This window comes from Oryctolagus cuniculus, chromosome 19 (assembly GCF_964237555.1).
Source record: "Oryctolagus cuniculus chromosome 19, mOryCun1.1, whole genome shotgun sequence".
Taxonomy (NCBI): domain Eukaryota; kingdom Metazoa; phylum Chordata; class Mammalia; order Lagomorpha; family Leporidae; genus Oryctolagus; species Oryctolagus cuniculus.
This window is the reverse complement of record NC_091450.1, coordinates 9,254,748-9,273,618: the sequence shown is the minus strand read 5'-3', so window position 1 is coordinate 9,273,618 and position 18,871 is coordinate 9,254,748. Positions and strand designations below refer to the sequence as shown.

The 18,871-nt window shown below is 41.8% G+C and overlaps 1 protein-coding gene across 21 annotated transcripts in view; it reads right to left on the bottom strand.

The window, feature by feature from the left end:
• LOC103346407 (trafficking protein particle complex subunit 9) overlaps positions 1-18,871 on the bottom strand; it is a 178,821-nt gene that overhangs the window by 66,307 nt on the left and 93,643 nt on the right. For 14 of the 21 annotated variants that reach the window (XR_011384771.1, XR_011384772.1, XR_011384758.1 and 11 more), the window contains one exon: positions 1-18,871. This exon is cut by the window's left edge. Coding sequence is in view for 1 of the 21 variants with exons in the window: in XM_070064934.1 (XP_069921035.1) it covers positions 18,729-18,871 (143 nt within the window). In the remaining 20 variants the exon portion in view is untranslated. The other 7 variants (XR_011384767.1, XR_011384769.1, XR_011384766.1 and 4 more) reach the window with 1 other exon arrangement.

The following is an 18,871-nucleotide window of genomic DNA, read 5'->3' as shown; positions in this document are numbered from 1 at the left end:
GCTGGTTGGCTCAGTTCCCTTGTGCCTTGGACAGCCCCCTTTTTGTGTCTATAAAAGCTATTCCCCCTCCCAATAAAGTTGAGAACACGGCTGCGCCCTGGGCATTGACTGATCTCCCAGCTCTGGTGTGGTTCCTTTGCCGCCAACGCTCATCATCCCGCTAGGCCTCAGAGCTCCGTAGGCTGGCCCTGAGGAGCTCCATCGGACCTGCTGCCCTGTAGCGAGCAGCAGGCAGAAGCAGAAATAATGAAGGGGCTGCATCACCCTCACATTATAAAACTGTTGCAGCTAAGGCACACGACAGAGAGAGCCTACATTTTTATGGAGTATGTGATCGGGGGGAACTTAGGTGGTACATGATAGAGAAAGGCTGCCTACAGGATGAAGAGATACATCAGCTGTTTAACCAAACTTTATTAGCTGTGCATTACTGCCATGAGCAGCTTATCATGCACAGAGATTTAAAGTTAGAAAATCTCCTTCTAGATGCCAATCTAAATATTAAGTTGACCGATTTTGGGCTCAGCTGCAAATTGGCTGATGGAGAAAACCTGAAAGATTTGTGTGGGACATTTGAGTATTGTGCCCCTGAGGAATTCTTAGAGGAGGAGTTCAGTAGGTACAAGGCTGATGTCTGGAGTCTGGGCGTGGACCTGTACACCATGGTGACATGGTCACTACCTTTTGACGGGGAGGATTTTGTGCAGCTCAAGGAAAACATCCTGTCCGGACACTACCAAATTCTCACCTGTGTAAACCTAGAGCTTAGTAACCTGTTGGAAAGGTTACTGACCCATGACCCGGAAGTGAGGCCCATAGTGGCAGACACCATGAGCTACCAGTGGCTCAGTGCAGGACATGAAGTACCTGAAACAAGTGAAGAGTTTCTGTTTCTCCCCCAGGAACAGGAAATACAGGAATTCCCAGGGGGGCTATGCTCTCATTTGTGCCTTAAAGAACGGGATTACCCCTTGTCTTCTGTGCCACACTGGGTGAAATCCCAACAGCAGGGCTTTAGCATGCAAGAAATACATAGTGAAGTGGAAACTTTAGTATCTCCTCAGGGTCCTGAAGCTCTAAGGTCTTTTGAGGACCTGGGATTCCAGCTGGACCATAAAGCAGGCTCCCTGCCACCCAGGCTCCAAGCCAGTGCCTTGTCCCCAGGACTTCAGAAGAACCACAACAAAGTGAAGCCCATGCCTCAATGCCATCCCCAGTGTTCAAAGCAGTCCCATTCTCCATTGCCTCCAGGGACAATCAGGCTGCAACAGCAGAGCCCATGAGTGTGCTGCTCTCAGCTCCCAACCACTGATACTTGCAGAAGACCAATCGGGGCAGAATCCTTGCCATGGGACTCCCAGTATGAGTAGCAGTGAGTCCTGCAGGATAGATAGTTCCCAACTGGCCATGTTGACAAGGACCCCCGCTGCCTGTGCAGTCCTTAGCCAGGATCCTCTGACCTCCCTCTCCACCACACTGAACACCAACAGCAGTGAGGATGATTTAGAAGTCAGGAGCTGCCCCCAGGCAGCATCAGAGAAACAGAGCATCCCGGGCAAACAGCAGCAGCAGCAGGAGGAGCAGGAGGAGGAGGCAGGGACCTCAGACACTCAGGCTAAAAAGAGCAAGGGTCGCCTGGGGATTGGCAGGAGGATCATCAAATTCTTCACCTGGATGTGTTGTATCCGGCCAGCCTCAGAGGAAAGCCCTCGAGTCCAGAGTAGAAAGTGGCCTCTCAGTAGCCTCTTGGGAAATGCCCAAGAGGAGGGGCCCTTATATGAGAAATGAAACAATGAAGGGGTATTCATGGAATCCTGTCTGGGAGGAGGGAAGGCGAGGAGCCAGTAAGAGAAATTATAGGCAGAGAGGGAATATACTGTCCCATTTTTCAGATGGTCAATAACGTAACATTTTTCCATGGTTAGGGGTCATGACCATTTCCCAAGAGAGAAGATACAGACACGTGGTGTCCGATTCTGTTTCAAAAATGAATCCATTAATATCACTCCCTAATTAAACTTCCTGTACCCAGGACTTATTGGACCCCTCCCTTATCCCCCACCCCCCCGGCTAGCAGGAGTATCATTTTCTCAAGAAAACCTACTTTTGCTTTGCTCCCCCACTCTCGTGATCCATGTTGGGATTATTTATTGCTGTGAGACAAAGAATGGACTTGAAATTCCTGCAGCATCATTGGTGCCATGATTTGGATGGACTCAGATACATTGGAAAGGTGAGTAAGGCAGACTGTTTCTCTGTTTTTTGTTGAGGGACTATGTAAATACTTAAATATCAACCATACAACTGGTACTCCATATTGCCCACAACACCAGGGAATGATACAGCGAGCCAATCAAACATTGAAAAGTACGATGGACAAATTTACGGACGAGGTGCAGACTATTGAGGCTCAATTACAGTTGGTACTAATAGCTCTTAACCAAAAAGCAGGGGAGGAATAGGATACACCCCAATGAAGAGATATTATTATCAACAATGGACTGCTTCTAATCAAAAGCTAGCATTACAAAAACTACATGCAGAAAAATATTCTTGCTTTTATAGATTACCAAACAGTAAAGACTGGAAAGGGCCCACTACCATCCTTTGGAGAGGAGAAGGAGCAGTAGTGATCGACACACCTGAAAAGGGGATTATTAGCTTGCCCCAAAGACATGTTAGGATAGTTCCAGCTCGAGAAGACACAAGTTAGAGATTGCACAAGAATAAACCACAACCGAATATGTTTAGCTTATAAATTAGAAGAAGATCCATACGAAATCCCCCATAGAAACCTAGTGAAAAATTGTATGATCACTGGCCATGGACTAGTGCTATTCTAACAACCAAAGATACTAGGACTATAATAACAGCAAATGGAAAATATGGGAAATTTGACAGGGATGTTAGACCATTAGCAGAGCAACGATGGGTATCTGGAATGTATGGGCTTGCTTCGAGGGCAACTAGTTGCTGGTATTGCAAGAAAAGTAAAAATTGGAAAAAGGTGATTAGAACAGGAAAACTGGAAGAAGGTGTGATGTATAGAGTACTTTTGGTGTACTGCTTAACACCTCAAGGAACATTGCAAAGATTGGCAGCCTTAGCGTACACATTGTAACAACCATTGATTTTCCTTCTGAAGCATGCACACATAAAGGAACCTTTGGATATTCTCGCCTATATAAGGACATATATAAGTGTTGGTCTTACCTCAAGACTTGGGAATTTCCAATTAGGCACTAATGGAATATCAATTGCAATTATCCTGTCAAAAGAATTCATGTGTTTGTAAGAAATGTAGATACCACTGTCAGTTGTGCTTTTTACAGAAAGAATTAGGGATTTCACATTCCAGAGCTAGGACTAAAGAACTCCAGAGATGGCAACAGCAGCAGCAAATGGAGAAATGTATATTAAAGGAAGAGAAGCAAAAGACCTCTATGAACAGTATATACTTAAACAATTAAGGAGGAAGAAAATACACCACTTATTAATCCTGTTGAGATATTGTCTGAGGACCAACAAGATGAATTAGCAGCCCGACTACAAGAACATCTACAACAGGTAAAACAAGAATTAAAGAGATGGGACCCAGATAAAGGTAAGTTAATTGAGGGTAAGCAAACACTTAAACAATTTAAAGTATTAGGTAACTTAATGAGATTGTGGGAAAGATTTGAACTACCTATGCTCAGAGCTTATGGATTAATAATGACAATTATCATCTTAATTATATTGCCCAGGGTAAAAACAGAAAAACAAGTGTTAGGCTTAGTAGAAAACCCACCAGCCTATACACACCCTGATATTAATAATGTACCCTTTACCTGTGAATCAAACATACCAAGGTCAGGATGTGAGCCCACAGGGACTCTATCCCTCATTAAGACGAAAGTAAAAAATTATACTATTCCTTGGTTAACCCGTGCTAAGGAATTGGTGGGACCTTGGAGAGATTTAATTGAACAATTTTTCTGTAGCAACTGTAAAAGGTCTAAAGTAGAATGCGGTAATTATACTTGTCATGCACACAATTATACAAATTGGATGTGCATTGGTGTAGTACCAAAATTGACAGGGCCCGTAAATCTAGTAACAAACAAAACAAAGTATATCCTTTTGACTGATGCAGGATCCATGGAATGTATAGACATCACAGAGATTAAGAAAAATACCCCCTTAACTTACACAATGAGAGGATGCCCACTAGAAGGAACTATTTATGAAGCATGTGATGAGTTGAAACAAACAATGTTTGAACCAGGATTAAGTAGACTGTGTGTCAGACCCACATTTGCCTTAATAAATGCTTAGAATATAAGACATATAGCCTGAGCAGAGATCACAAATTTTACTGGGGAAAGCCTAACTGTACTTCGTGGGTAGCAACAATGTGCACAGAAGAAATACCTTTCTTAGGGCCAGATCTAACCCTATTAAGGGTTAGAACATTCATATTTAGAACCGTATGTTAATAATACTAAGGAGAGGATGGATTACTCAGAATGGGAAACTGCATTTGCCCATGACATAGATCCCAGTCTTACTATAACAAAGATCCAGGGGCATATCAATTGCTCTTGGGTAGCTGTAAAGGACTCTTTAGTGTGGATGACCTCCAAACAAAACAGGGGAGTCCAAATAGGGGAGGGACAAGAAAAGGATCTAGAGAGAATTAGTCATGTAGAGTGCTCCTTCTATTATGAAAATGAGAGTTACTACCTTAACGAATCAAACACACCCTACAATTTATCAACTCCAGACTTTGGATATAGCATGTATATGAACGAGACATATCAAATACAATGGTCAACAATTCAAGATGAGTTTTCTGTCTCTTTTATTTGTAAAAATGGCTCAGAGCATAGGTGTATTAGATGCAGACCTCCAAGTAATAATCAGTCAACACATTGTTTTTGGCAGGCAGGATATGAAATGTTCCACAAACATTTTGTAAAAACTCCGGTAAGGGAAGACCCAAGAAACTGGACATGCAGGACCGAAGGGGAGGTATTATATGCTAGATGCAGACATCCATTAGATTCTAAAAAGGAGATCCATTGTTACATAAGGGACCTGGAATGGGAAAAGAGAATGACAACATTCTTGGCTGCATATATGGTGGTAAAGGCAACTCCCTTCACATATGTGCCAGTAAATATGTCTGATTTGACCATACCAATAAAACCAATGCGCAAAAAAAGAGACTTTGGAGTAACAGCAGCCATTGTCACTACAGCAGTGTCAGCAGCCACGGTAGCTGGTGTTGTGACTGCAGCACTGGCTCTAAGCACTACCCAAATACAGGGAGATGCTTTAGAGTTCCTTCTGAAGATAATTCAGGAGCAGCAGGCTCAGCTAGGTGACCAGTCAGCACTGCTTAAGACACATGCTATGGGTCTCCAAATGCTCGAACCACACGCGGTACAAATAGAACAGATAATTACCATACTAGCTTTGGAAAGAGAACTCAAGTGTGAAACTACTGGAAGAGTTTGCCACCATTCCATGGAACAATCTATCCATTCCTAATGCAACACAACTATCTGATATGTTCAAACACAACCACTCTACCTGGCTAGAGTGGGTAAATGCAACCGTTCATCTTGAGGCTAACATTACTAAGAGATCTCTACATATAATACAGCTTCAAAATATAGCAGCATTTAAGGTAGGTCAAGTCAAAACAGTGGAACAGACAATAAATACTCTGACTGACACAGTTTCCTCTTGGCTCCCATCCTGGAAATGGTTTAAAATAGGAGCAATATTTTGTATAGTCCTTGTATGCTTGCCTATCTCACAGCACCTTTTCTCAACTGGACAAAATTTCGCCAAGGGATACCTGGCCTTCCGAGAGGAACCCAACCCACCGGAAATGGAAGAAGAAGAAGAAAAAGAAGACCTCAGATCTGGAAATCAATCCGGGATATGCTCAAGAATGTTCATCCCTTTAGCCCAATGGCTCAATGGGCTTTACAGGGCTATGAGAGCATTTAAAGAAAAAGACAAGGGAGCGAAACTGATCATTTATCAGGGAAAGAAACTGCACTGTAGCAAAGCTTGCAAGAGGAAATGGCTTAACAGCAAATAGTGGTTGTAACTATGTAACCGCTGCTGCCATGACTGCGGGGCCCAAAGGGAGGGAACATAGGCAGCGCTGACCCTAAACAAGTGTGTTTAAGAAGACCCTCAGAGCTTGTAAATCGGAGCACTACTCAGCCTCCCTTCCTGGTCCATAGAGCCTAGTGCCCACTGGGAGAAGCTCCTGGTCTGTAGAGCCTAGTGCCCGCTGGAGCCAGCTGAGTGGCCTTCCCTCCTAGTGCCGGTGTATCAATAAAGAGCATTTAACCTGATTCTTCTCAGTCTCCTCTGTGAACCCTTCATCAGCCTCCGGGACAGTCACTGGTGGCGGGAAAGCTGACAATCATCAAAGACACATGAAACTGGAAAGACATCCTCTGTTCATGAATTAGAAGGATTAACATTAAAATGTTCATATTCCTTAGGAACTTTACAGATTCAACGCAAGTCCTATCAAAATACCAATGGCATTTTTATACAGTCAGAACAACAAATTCTAACATTCATAAGGAACTACAGAAGACCCAGAGCAGCCAAAGTGATTCTACACAAGAAAAAATATACAAAGCTGGGAGCATAACAATACTTGATTTCACAAAGGTCTAGTAAATAAAATAGGATGAACCTGGAATGAAGATGGATACAAAGATCAACGAAAACAGAGAAAAAAATACATAAATACAAACATACATACATAACAGCTAAATGATTTTTGATGAGAATCCCATAGTCTTTTCAATAAGTGGTGCTGACAATACCGGATATACATATGTAGAAGAATGAAATTAAATGTCTACGTTTCACCACACATAAAAATCAACTCAGATGGATCAAGGACCTAAAACTGAGACCTGAAAATACAAACTTGCTGGAATAAAACACAGGGAGACATCTCTTAAACGTGGTAGAGGCAATGACTTTTTGGTTAAAACCCCAGAAGTTCAGGCAGCAAAAGTAAAACTAGATGAATGGGACTACATCAAACACTGAAGCTTCTGTACAGCAAAGAAAACAGTAATAGAGTGAATAAACAACCAATGGAAAGGGATAAAATACTTGCAAACTACTTATCCAACAAAGGATTAATATTCAGAATATATCAGGAACTCAACAAACTCAAAATCAAGCATCCAATGGAGTTAAGAAATGGGCACAAGGAGACTAAAAAGACAATTCTCAAAAGAAAAAATACAAATGGCCAACAAATATATGAAAAACACTATTACTAGCCATCAGAGAAATCAAAATAGGGGCTCACACTGTGGCACGGTAGGCGAAGCCTCTGCCTGCAGGGCCAGCATCCTATGTGGGCACTGGTTCATGTCCCGGATGCTCTTCTTCTGATCCTGCTCTCTGAATATGGCCTGGAAAGCAGTGGAAGATGGCTGAACTGCTTGGGCCCCTGCAACCACATGGGAGACCTGGAAGAAACTCCTGGCTCCTGGTTTTGGATGGGCTCAGCTCTCGCCATTGCAGCCATCTGGGGAGTGAACCAGCGTATGGAAGACCTTTGTGTGCCTCCCTCTGTGTCTGTTAACTCTGCCTCTCAAATAAATTAAAAAAAAAACTTTAAAAAAGAAATGCAAATCAAAACCCCAAAGAGATATCACCTCATAATGCTAGAATGCCTATCATAAAGAAAAAGTAAAAAATTCTCACAAGGATATGGAGAAAGGAGAACTCTCGTATACTGAGCATGGGAATCCAAATGAGTACAACCACTGCAGCAAACACTGTGGAGATTTCTAAAAACTAAGAATAGAACTGCCATATGACTCAACAATCTCAATACTCAGTATATGTCCAAAAGACATGAAATCATTGTATTTAAGACATACCTGCTCCACCATGATTACTGCAGCACTGTTAACAATGGCCAAGATATGGAATCAACCAACGTATCCACCAGCAGATGAAGACATCAAGAATTTGTTGTGTATATACTAAATGGAATACTATTCAGCCATTTAAAAATGAAATCCTGTCCTTTGCAGCAAAATGTATGCAACTGGAGGGTATCGTGTTTAGTGCAAAAAGCCAGACACAGAAAGATAAATAACACATGCAAACCTTCACATAAGCAAGCTAAAAACCCAAATGCATAATGATTAATACAGGATGGCAGCCACTGCAGGGGATCAAGGGAGTTTTGATGAGGAGCACAGAATCAGAGTTAGATCAAAGGAATAAGTTCCTATTGTTACACAGCACAGTGAGAAGACTAGCTCACAATAACCTCGAATGTATTATATGAACATACAGAAGAAATTCCAAGTCTTCCATCATAAAATATTGACAAAGGAAGGGAAATGTTGATTATCTCATTTTTCATCAGGACACATTGCAGACATGCACCCAGACCTAATACTGTAGCCCTTAGGTAGGTGAAATTATTGTTAATGTCAAAATTTTCAGAAAACAGAACCATACCATGAACCAGCAACACCACCACTGGGTACATGTCCCATAGAAAGGAACTAAGCAGTTCACCTACCTATAGTCCCATATTTGAAGCACATTTTTAGCCATGAGGGAAAGAGCAGGGAGCAGTCTGGTGTGGTTATCAAGGATAATAATCACTTGCCTCTTGCAACAGCAGACCAATCAAATCCACCCGCCAGGTGGCATGTGAGAGTAATCACCTCTCCAAATGCCACCACGGGAGAAAAAGGAATGATGGAAGTTTTGTCTGCAAAGCAGACATTCCCGGGGGACTTTCCAACTGAGTTGGATGGAATAGGAAAACCACAATCAGAAATCCAAAATGACAGCCATAAGATGTCCCCAAATCAGATATGCCCGGGTCAAGAAACTCATTCTGGTACCACAATAGGAAAATGTCCCCAAATCAGATATGCCCAGGAGTTCAAACTCATTTTGGTACCACAGTCTCCACTATGAGGGCAGGGATGCAGAAAAAGTAGACTGCATTTTTGTCTCACTAAAAGGGAATAGTATCTTGGCAAACAAACTGAGTTGAGAATTCATCAGACGAAGGGGTCAAGAGTTTGTTGTATATATATGAAACAGAATACTATCCAGCCATTTGAAAAGAATGACACTCTGTCACTTGAAGCAAGATGTATGGAACTGGAGGTAAGTGAAAACAATCCAGACACAGAAAGACAAATACTGTACCCACTCCCTCACAAACACAAGCTAAAACAATCAGGGGCCAGTGCTGTGGCATGGTAGGTTAAGGCTCTGCCTGTGGTGCCAGAATCCCAAGTGGGCACCCACCGGTTCATATCCTTGCTGCTCCTCTTCTGAACCAGCACACTGGTTATGGGTTGAGAAAGCAATGGAAGATGGCCCTAGTGCTTGGGCTCCTACATCCACTTTGGGAGACCCAGAAAAAGCTCCTGGCTCCTGGCTTCGAATTTGTTCTGATGCAGTTGTTGCAGCCATTTGGGTAATGAATGAGCAGAAGGAAAACATCTCTCTGTCTCTCCCTCTCTCTGTAGCTCAGCTTTTCAAATAAAAATAAATAAATCTTTAAAATACACCTATGTGAATACATAATAATTAATAAGGGATGTAAGAGATTGGAGGGAAAATGCAAGGAGTTTGGATGATGGGTACCAAATCAGAGTTAGATCAAGGAGTAACTTTCTAATGTTACACAGAATAATGCAGAGGATAGCTCACAATAACTGAGTATGTGTTGAATGAACATATACAAGGAATTCCAAGACGTCAATCATTAAGTACTGACAAATAAAGGGAAATATTGATCATCCCTTTTTAATCAGGACACATTGCAGACATGTACCAAAATGTCACACAGTAGCCTTTAAAGTATGTATAATTATTGATTTCAAAATTTTTTTAAAAAAACCCTTCACATGAACTAGAAACTCCATCACTGTGTAAACACCAAATGGCCAGGAACTAAGTATTTCAGATACTTTTGGTGCCATGTTTAATGCACCAGGGATGTAGTACTTAGAATCTGATGACAATTTCAGCCATTAACAAAGAAGCAACGAGAAGTCTGGTGTAGGCTTACAGAACAGTAAGCACCTGCCATTTGCTACAGCAGGTCAATAAAATCCTCTTGCCAGGTAGCATGTGCATAATCACCACTCCAAATGCAACCATGCGAGAAGAAGGAATGACAGTTTTGTCTGTACAGCAGGCATTCCTGGGAGAATTCCACAACTGACATGGATACAACAGGAAAGCTACAAGCTCAAATCCAAGTTGATAGGCCTATGATGTCCCAAATCATATAAGCCTGGGAGGCTCCACTATGAAAGCAAGGATGCAGATAATATATAGTGCAGTTTTGCTACATTAAAAGGCAGTAGAATTTTGGCAAGCAAAATAGCTGAGTTGGTCAGGGAGGTTAGGCCAGTAGCACAGATATCAACAGTGATCCACCAAAGGGGGTACTCCAACGTAAGGGTATGGATGGTCCAGTCTGAGGCCACAAAAGGCCATTAGCAATTGGTGATGTCCCTAGAATTGGTGGACATGTGACTTTCAAGATGGCCTTGAGTGTGGGTGGACTGCTCAATGTCAAGTAGGATGATCACAAGTTCTACCCCTTGAGACACATGACACTACCCCTGTATCTGGAAGGAGGTATCTGATGTAAGATGACTGATGGTGGCTCTCCAAATAGACAAAGTGTCTGACATCCTCATTAAGGACACAGACTCCTCAGGGTGTGGGTTTGTTTGGTCTCTGAAATACCACTTCCATTTAACAAGAGATTCTCAGTGGCTGGAGGCAAGGACCCAGCTCATGATGCTGAGGGAGGTAGTCCAAACTCTCTGTGAGTCAAACAGTAGGGTCACTAATAGCTCAAAGCTAATTTGAAGTCCTTTACCCATGTGACCCTCAGAACCAAAAACTATCCACAGAGTAGTCCTTAGTTTTTTCTTTGGAAGTGTGCCTGACCAAGGTGCATCCTTGTGGGTGACTGGTGAGATAAGTGGGTCTTAGGGTTCACTAAGGTGAGGAAATTGGTGTTACCAGAAGGTGAAAATGTGCTGGGCTTCCTTGGTTGAAACCGAATCACTGAGGAAAAGGAGATATATGTGGATTTCTTGAGGATTTTTTCTGAATTCCTTTTTCAAAATATACACCAAAAATTTGAGGTTGCAAGATCTCATCTCGTGTGGAACTAAGGTTCACACCCACTCAGTCAAGAAGTCAGTTGCTGATGTTCGAGGCCCATTTTTCCTCCTCCTCTTGATTATCAGTTGAAACGATGTCCTCAACATAGTGTCACAGGTGGATGCTAGGTGACAACTGAAGGCCAGCCAGAGCCTGGTAACAGACCATGAGTCCTGCAGGACCATAGAAGCAGCCCACTTGAAGTCTCATAAAGGGGCATTGTTGGCCTTTAAATGAAAAAGTAAATGCTGGGGCTGGTGCTATGGTGCAGCGGATTAATGCCCTGACTTGAAGCACCAGCATCCCATGTGGGTGCCGGTTCAAGATCCACCTGCTCCACTTCCCATCCAGCTCTTTGCTATGGCACAGTAGGTAAGGCTTCAGATAACAATGCTTCCATTTCATACTGTAGTGCTGGGTCATGCCCAGCTACTCTATTTCCAGTCCAGTTTCCTCCTAAGGTGCATGGATAGACAGTGGGTGATGTCGGAAGATCTCAGGACTCTGCAACCTATGTAGGAGAAGATGATGGAGATCCTGCTCCTGGCTTCACCTTGGCTAATCTGTAGCTTTGCAGCCATTTGGAGAGTGAGGTAGTGGGTTGGATGATCTCTCTGTCTCTCCCTCAATAATATTTTTTTCCAAACAAAAAATCATTAATATATAACAATGGCCAAGGAACTGTGACAGAGTTGTTAAGATGCCATTTGGTTTACCCATGTCCTATATCAGAGCGCCTGGATTTCAGTATAATCTTCCTGCAGTCAGGTTCCTGCTAATGTACACTCTGATGGAGAGCAGGCATTGCGTCAGTTACTTAGGTCTCTTCCACCAATATAAGAGAACTGGATGGAGTTCTTGGCTTCTGACTTTGGCCTAGCCCTTCCATAATGTTTGCAGGCTTTGGTCATGAGGCCAACAGATGGAAACATCTTTCTCTATCTCACACTGCCATTCTAATCAGAATATAAAGGCTTCAATTCACTGTATTTGGCATGGCAATTAAAGACATCATTTTTGGTGGCAGCATCCCATCACAGAGTATCCAGGATCAATACCTGTCACACATTCAAATCCAGGTTCCTGCTCATGCATACCCTGGGAAACAACAAAGGATGGCTCAGATACTTGGGCCCTTGCCACTCAAGTGGAGTGATCCAGCCAATGGGAAATCTGTTTTCTTGTCTTTCAATGAAACATAATGAATAATGCTTAAGTAAGTGAATAAATAATTCCACTGGGTCCAAGGCAGATTGTTTGGGACTGTCCTAGGGGCAGCTTTGCCATTCGGGGGTGGTGGCTGCACATACTCGCTGAAGAATGCCTAACAGCCTCAGTGGCTCTCTTTTGTTCTTAATTGTACACTGTCCATTGAAACAAAGAGGCTCCTGCTGTAGTGTGGTGTTTCACATGCTCTGGACACCCATTGCAGCAGAAAAAGGGACAGTTTATGTTCACCCTCTGCGCAAACATGACACCATCTGTTTGTGCTTTCCAGACAAGTTGGACAGGATCTTGATGTAGTTCAGTGAGAGCTGCCAGCTGCCAACTCTGTTGCCTGGTGATTTATAGACTACATCCTGTCAGGAACACAGCAAGGTTGCCCTTCTCAATATGGCAGTGTCCAGTCTTTGAGCAGGCTTTGTGTCTCCATCCACAGCAAGGTGGGTACATCTGTGTGGACTTCCTTGGTGTCTGAGATACAGCACTTCACCACCTGAGACAGCTGCAGATGAGGCATCAACTTTCTTCACCATGTCGTGGGTGGTACTTGGCAGCATGTGAGGGGCAGCCAGCAGTCATCTGGTGCATCCAGACTCACCATCCCACAGCACACGAGACTCTGCATTACCCAGGTGGAGGTGCCAATGTCTGAAATGATCCCATGAGGCCATGTTACTTAGATGCTGCTGCCAGCAACACTCTGCACACAACCTTGAGTATAGGCCTTCCCTTAAGAAGCCTCACTGTCTCACTGGGAGTCTGTGGAGGGACACGGAAAGCAGTGATAAACCAAAATATTGAGGTTGCAAGCTCTCATCTCGTGTGGAACTAAGGTCCACACCCACTCAGTCAAGAAGTCAGTTGCTGATGTTCGAGGCCCATTTTTCCTCCTCCTCTTATCAGTTGAAATGATGTCCTCAACATAGTGTCACAGGTGGATGCTAGGTGACAACTGAAGGCCAGCCAGATCCTATTAGCAGACCATGAGCCCTGGAGGACCATAGAGGCAGCCCACTGGAAGCTGTGTGGGTGCATGCACCCATTAGCAATGGCAGTCCACAAGTCTACCAGGTACTACTCTAATTCCCATATGGCAAACGACAGAGAAATTTTCCACAGGTAACCTTCAAGCATTTTTGACATGTTCTTATATTTATGACATTACATATTCCTCAACACAACTGTTAACAATAACTGAATTCAACAACATTGTAGAATACATGATGTTGTGTATGGAAAAATGTAAACACTCCACCAAAAAATGGTTCAAGATAAAAAACCAATTCGGTGACGTTACAGGTTACAAATCAACATACAGAAACAGTTGCTTTTTTATATTCTAATAACCAGCTTGCCAAAAATGAAATCTAACAATTAATCCCATATGCAATAGGGACAAAAATAAAACATTTAGGAATAAATGCAACCGATTAAGTGAAAGATATCTACAATGAAAATTCTAAAACGCTGAAGAAATAAATCATCAAGGACTCCCAAAATGGAAAAATATAACCTACACATGGATTGGAAGAATTAGTATAATTAGAATACCTATATTACTTAAAGCAACCTACAAAATAAATGAAATTCCTATCAAACACCAATGACATGTTTTACAGAATGAGAGAATAATCCTAAATTCCCCAAGAAAAAAGAAGTGGAAGTTCTCTCCTCCCTTCAGAGAAAGGCACCTCCTTCTTTGATGGCCCGTTCTTTCCACTGGGAACTCACTTGCAGAGATCTTTCATTTGTTGTTGTTTTTTGTGTTTTTTTGTTTGTTTGTTTTTTGGCCAGAGTGTCTTGGCTTTCCATGCCTAAAATACTCTCGTGGGCTCTTTAGCCAGATCCAAATGCCTTAAGGGCTGATTCTGTGGCCAGAGTGCTGTTTAGGACATCTGCCATTCTATGAGTCTGCCGTGTATCCTGCTTCCCATGTTGGATTGTTCTCTCCCTTTTTAATTCTATCAGTTAGTATCAGCAGACACTAGTCTTGTTTATGTGATCCCTTTGACTCTTAGATCTATCAGGGTCAACTGTGAACTGAAATTAATCACTTGGACTAGTCAGATGGCATTGGTACATGCCACCTTGATGGGACTGAATTGGAATCCCCTGGCACGTTTCTAACTCTACCATTTGGAAGCCCTCACTTTTTAAATTTTTGGTTTGTTAAGAACAGTGTGCAAACTGAAATGGCTCCGCAGTGATTCTCAAAATACAGTAAAATCCCAAATATGAAAAAAGCTTATCTCCTACTCATTGTATTGCTCTGATGCTATTCAATTTCACATACTCATGAAAACATACTACCATTTTTCTTAATTAGAGGAAACAATCTAAAATAAATATCCATCCCCATCTTAAAACACAGCATAGTAGCCTTTCGCATGAGCATGACAAGAAAGAACAGTTCAGTTATTTACAGGTTCTGGTTTTGCTTGTCTTAATTAACCATTTTCAAATACCATAATATTAGTTGTGACATTAATCATTTAAACCCCTTAACTTTATACACCAAGTAACATGTTGCTATTTTTACTTACATTTTATCAACAAGAGTTGTACAGATTTATGGGCTAGTGTGACATTTCAATACTCATATAAAATTTGTACTGATCAAATCTACATTAATCTTTCGACATTATTTTATGGATAGAGCCTTGAGCTAACCTTTATTTCATTTTCTAATAACAGATGTAATGGATTACTGTGAGCTACAAACATCCACCTGTATGATTCTAGGAAATTACTCAATAATCTAATGCTACTGCAATAATCATCCGTGTCCATGTTTCCTCCTAGTTTTAATATTGCAATTCATTTCAATCAATAAGGGGGAGGAGCAGAGAGAGAGAGAGAGAGAGAGAGAGAGAGAGATAAAGACACCACCCATCTAGTAGTTCATTACCCAAATGCCCAAAATACGCAGGGCTGATCTGACCCAGGCTGAAGCTGGGAGATGGTCTCCAATGTGGTAGCAAGAATCCAACTACTTAAGCCATCACGGGCTGCCACTGGTATCCTGAGCATTGTCTTTCCCACTATGCCAAATGTCTACCCTTCAAAAAACTTTTGGGACATACCCTCATATAGCCCTGGCTTCCAGAGGAGGAGGCCACAGTCCCCTGTCTTGACCCCATCACTGCATGGACTCCTACTCCCCAATCACCACACATGTCAAGCTCCTGCTCAACTCCAGCCACAGCATCTGGTTTAAGGGATCCAAATGAAGACACTGGGAACCCTGGCCCACCAGGGTTACCAAACATGCAGTCACTGGACATAAAGGCCCACATCTGAGGCAAAAGCAACCTGGATAACCACATGTCCAAAACTGAAACTGCATCATTGTTACACCACATATTAAAATCAACTCAAAATGAACTGGAAGTCCACACAGAAGATCTGAACACTTACAACTTATAAAATAGAAAATTCCTTGACATTAGCCTCAAGAGCGGTTGCTTATGTGTTAACAATTAAACACAGAGAGCAAAAGCAAACAAAAGGAAATGAAACTACAACAAACTAGTAAAGCAATAAAGCAAAGATCAATGAAATGAAAAGGCAAACCAATGAATAGGAGAAAATATTAGCAAACCATATGTGTGATCAAGGAAGTAATACAGGGAATGCATACACTAAGAAGCAAAGAATACAATTACAAAAGGACAAAGGAATCAATCAATGTTTTCCAACAAAGACAATGTACCCAGTGGATATGTGAAAAAGTCCTGAACATTGCTATCATCAGCAAAATGCAAATCAACATGACAATGGTTATTATCTCATATCTGTTAAACGGCTACTATTAAAAAGTTAAAAGATAACAAGTATTGGGCACAATGTAGAGCACACAGAACACACAGTATTGGAGGGAATGTAAACTGTACCATCCATTAGGAAAAGCAATATGGAAGTTCCTCAAAGAAAATCTCAAAAGGAACAACCTTTATTAGCCATGAATCCAAAAGAAAATCACCATGTCAAAGAACTGTCTGCACCTCCACATTCACTTCAGCATCATTAACAATTTCACCATACGGAAATAACCCAAATGTTTGTTGATGGACCCATAAGGAAAAATGGGATACACATACAGTGGAATCCTCGCCAAACCTTAAAAAGAAAATGTTTACAAAGTTTAAATGTCTTTGAAAGCTGCACTCTGAAAACTACACATATACCAATTCATTGAAGGATTTCCTGGACTCCATGCCTGTTCTCTCACTATAGCACTTCAGTAGAAAGCTTCAAATATTTCCAATATTGAACTGCAAGTCACAGTTTTAGTTTTCCCATTCATAATTATTGAGGCCTACATAACTCACAAACAAAACTGTATAAAGGTGAAACAAAGGCATTGTTTGTAGCAAACTCACCATCCAGTTTTCCCCCATAGATCTGACTTTCATTAAACAGAGAAAAAGCATCTTAAAGATGTCTGGCATAAAGCACTCTAATTTTGGAATTTCCCCAGAAAGCTTCTATATTTTAACTTCTTCTTAGTAGTACACTAGAAATTGCTAGCCTAGGATTTTTGTGGGAGACGCTAAAGTTTAATGGTGGTCACAGGAGCAGAGGTGTGGAAAAAGTGATGGAATTGAGACAAAAAGCAAAAGATTCCCACATTCCTGCGGCTTTGAGAAGGGTATAGGGACCAGCCAGCCTTTGAGATGCCTGGTGATTGTTATCAGAGAACATCTGTGGATTGGGAGCATGAGACAACAAAAGAACAGATGTTTCTTGGTGTGTTGTGTGTGAGGGAAAGGAATTATGGAATCAAGGATCAAGTTTGAAAATAGCCAAAAGGAGAAAACCATGGGCAATATAAACAGGTCTAGCTAATGATGGGAGAAAAACCCAAGACCTTCCTGAAACACAGTACAGAGATAAGGCTGTCTAGGATGAGAAGGCCAGTGTGAACAAACACTTAGTTTTAACATGGGGTCATTTCAACTTCTGGATTTGAACAATCAGCACTAACAGGAACACCAAGAGTGGATAATGAGGAAACTGGAACATCCATGAGGACTTGCATCAAGGGGTGGTTTCTGAGTAGTCACTGGTCAGCATCTCATAAGATGAGGTTCAAGGAATGACCCTTGGGTGTCAACACTAGTAACTGCTAACCAGAAGGAAGGCAGACTTCATTCACCACATACTGTAAGAACCAAACCACAAAACACAATACCTACGGATTTTGAAAATTTGTGTTGTTTAAAACACAGGGACAAATAGGGATTTCATTTCATCAACCAAAGTTTTAGAACCAATTACGTGGCAACCATTGTGGATACTGTGCAGAAACAATGCCCCTGCCTTCTCAGACCTAAAAATGCTCTAAACATATCATAATTCAAATGATTTCAATATTTCATATTTCAAAATCTAATGTAGAAGTAAAAAGAACCTGTATTGAGTTATTCAGAACCTTAATAGTTTTATAACTGCAACAAATATACTTAGGAAGTAATGCTGACTTCTAAAAATTTCGGTGCCATCCTCTGACTAGGAGTCCCCATACTCCTAGTCAATGCAATAATATGACTGGGACATGTAAATTTTGCATGATATGTCTCCCCACATAACCACATTCATTAACACAATATAACAATGTATTCCTCAGGAACTTTTTCAAAAAATTAGGGAAACACTGGATAGCACAGAGGCAGAATCAGATTTCAGTGGGGGCAATGACAACAATATGCAACCATCTTTTTGGGTTTACCACTCAATGCTCTCACTGCTGTGTGGCAGAACCTTCAATGCAAACTGAGATAAACTATCTTAGCAAATTAGGAAAAACAGGAAGCAAATCCTGCGAGCAGGAATTTCCTTTCTCGATGACCAGATCCATTTTCTCAGCTCCTATACACTAAGTAGAACTATAAACCCAGAAAATAAAACAAGAGACCTGGAAATTAACACAGTCACTGGGCATCTTAATTGCCCACCCAAAAGAAGATGACTCACCTGCTGGTTCACCCATCCTGGCATCAGAATTCAGCCAGGTAGGCTCACACCTCCTGGAACTCTATGTGATACCTCCGAGCACATGTATGTTTTACAATATACAATTTAAAATCTCTTTAGAACATATGATATAAAATTTATAATATATAGTAAAAATTTATAACAATATATAACATTCAATTTATAATGGACAATATAATACACAATTTTTTCTTCCTTCCCCCTGGCTCCTGAAGGCCCAAGTATCCCCTGCCTGTGTCCAGGACCGGCATATGATATGCACAAACATTTCAAGAAGACTCACCAGGTGAGGATGGTCAAACCTGAGGGTCCTGTGGAATCCACTGCCACTCCCCGACACCAGCAGTCCGGCCCTTGCTGCAGTGTTGTTCTTGGCTGCTCACCTCCTTATTCTTAGTGCCAGGGCTTAGCACACGTTCCAATGAAGAACTCCATGATG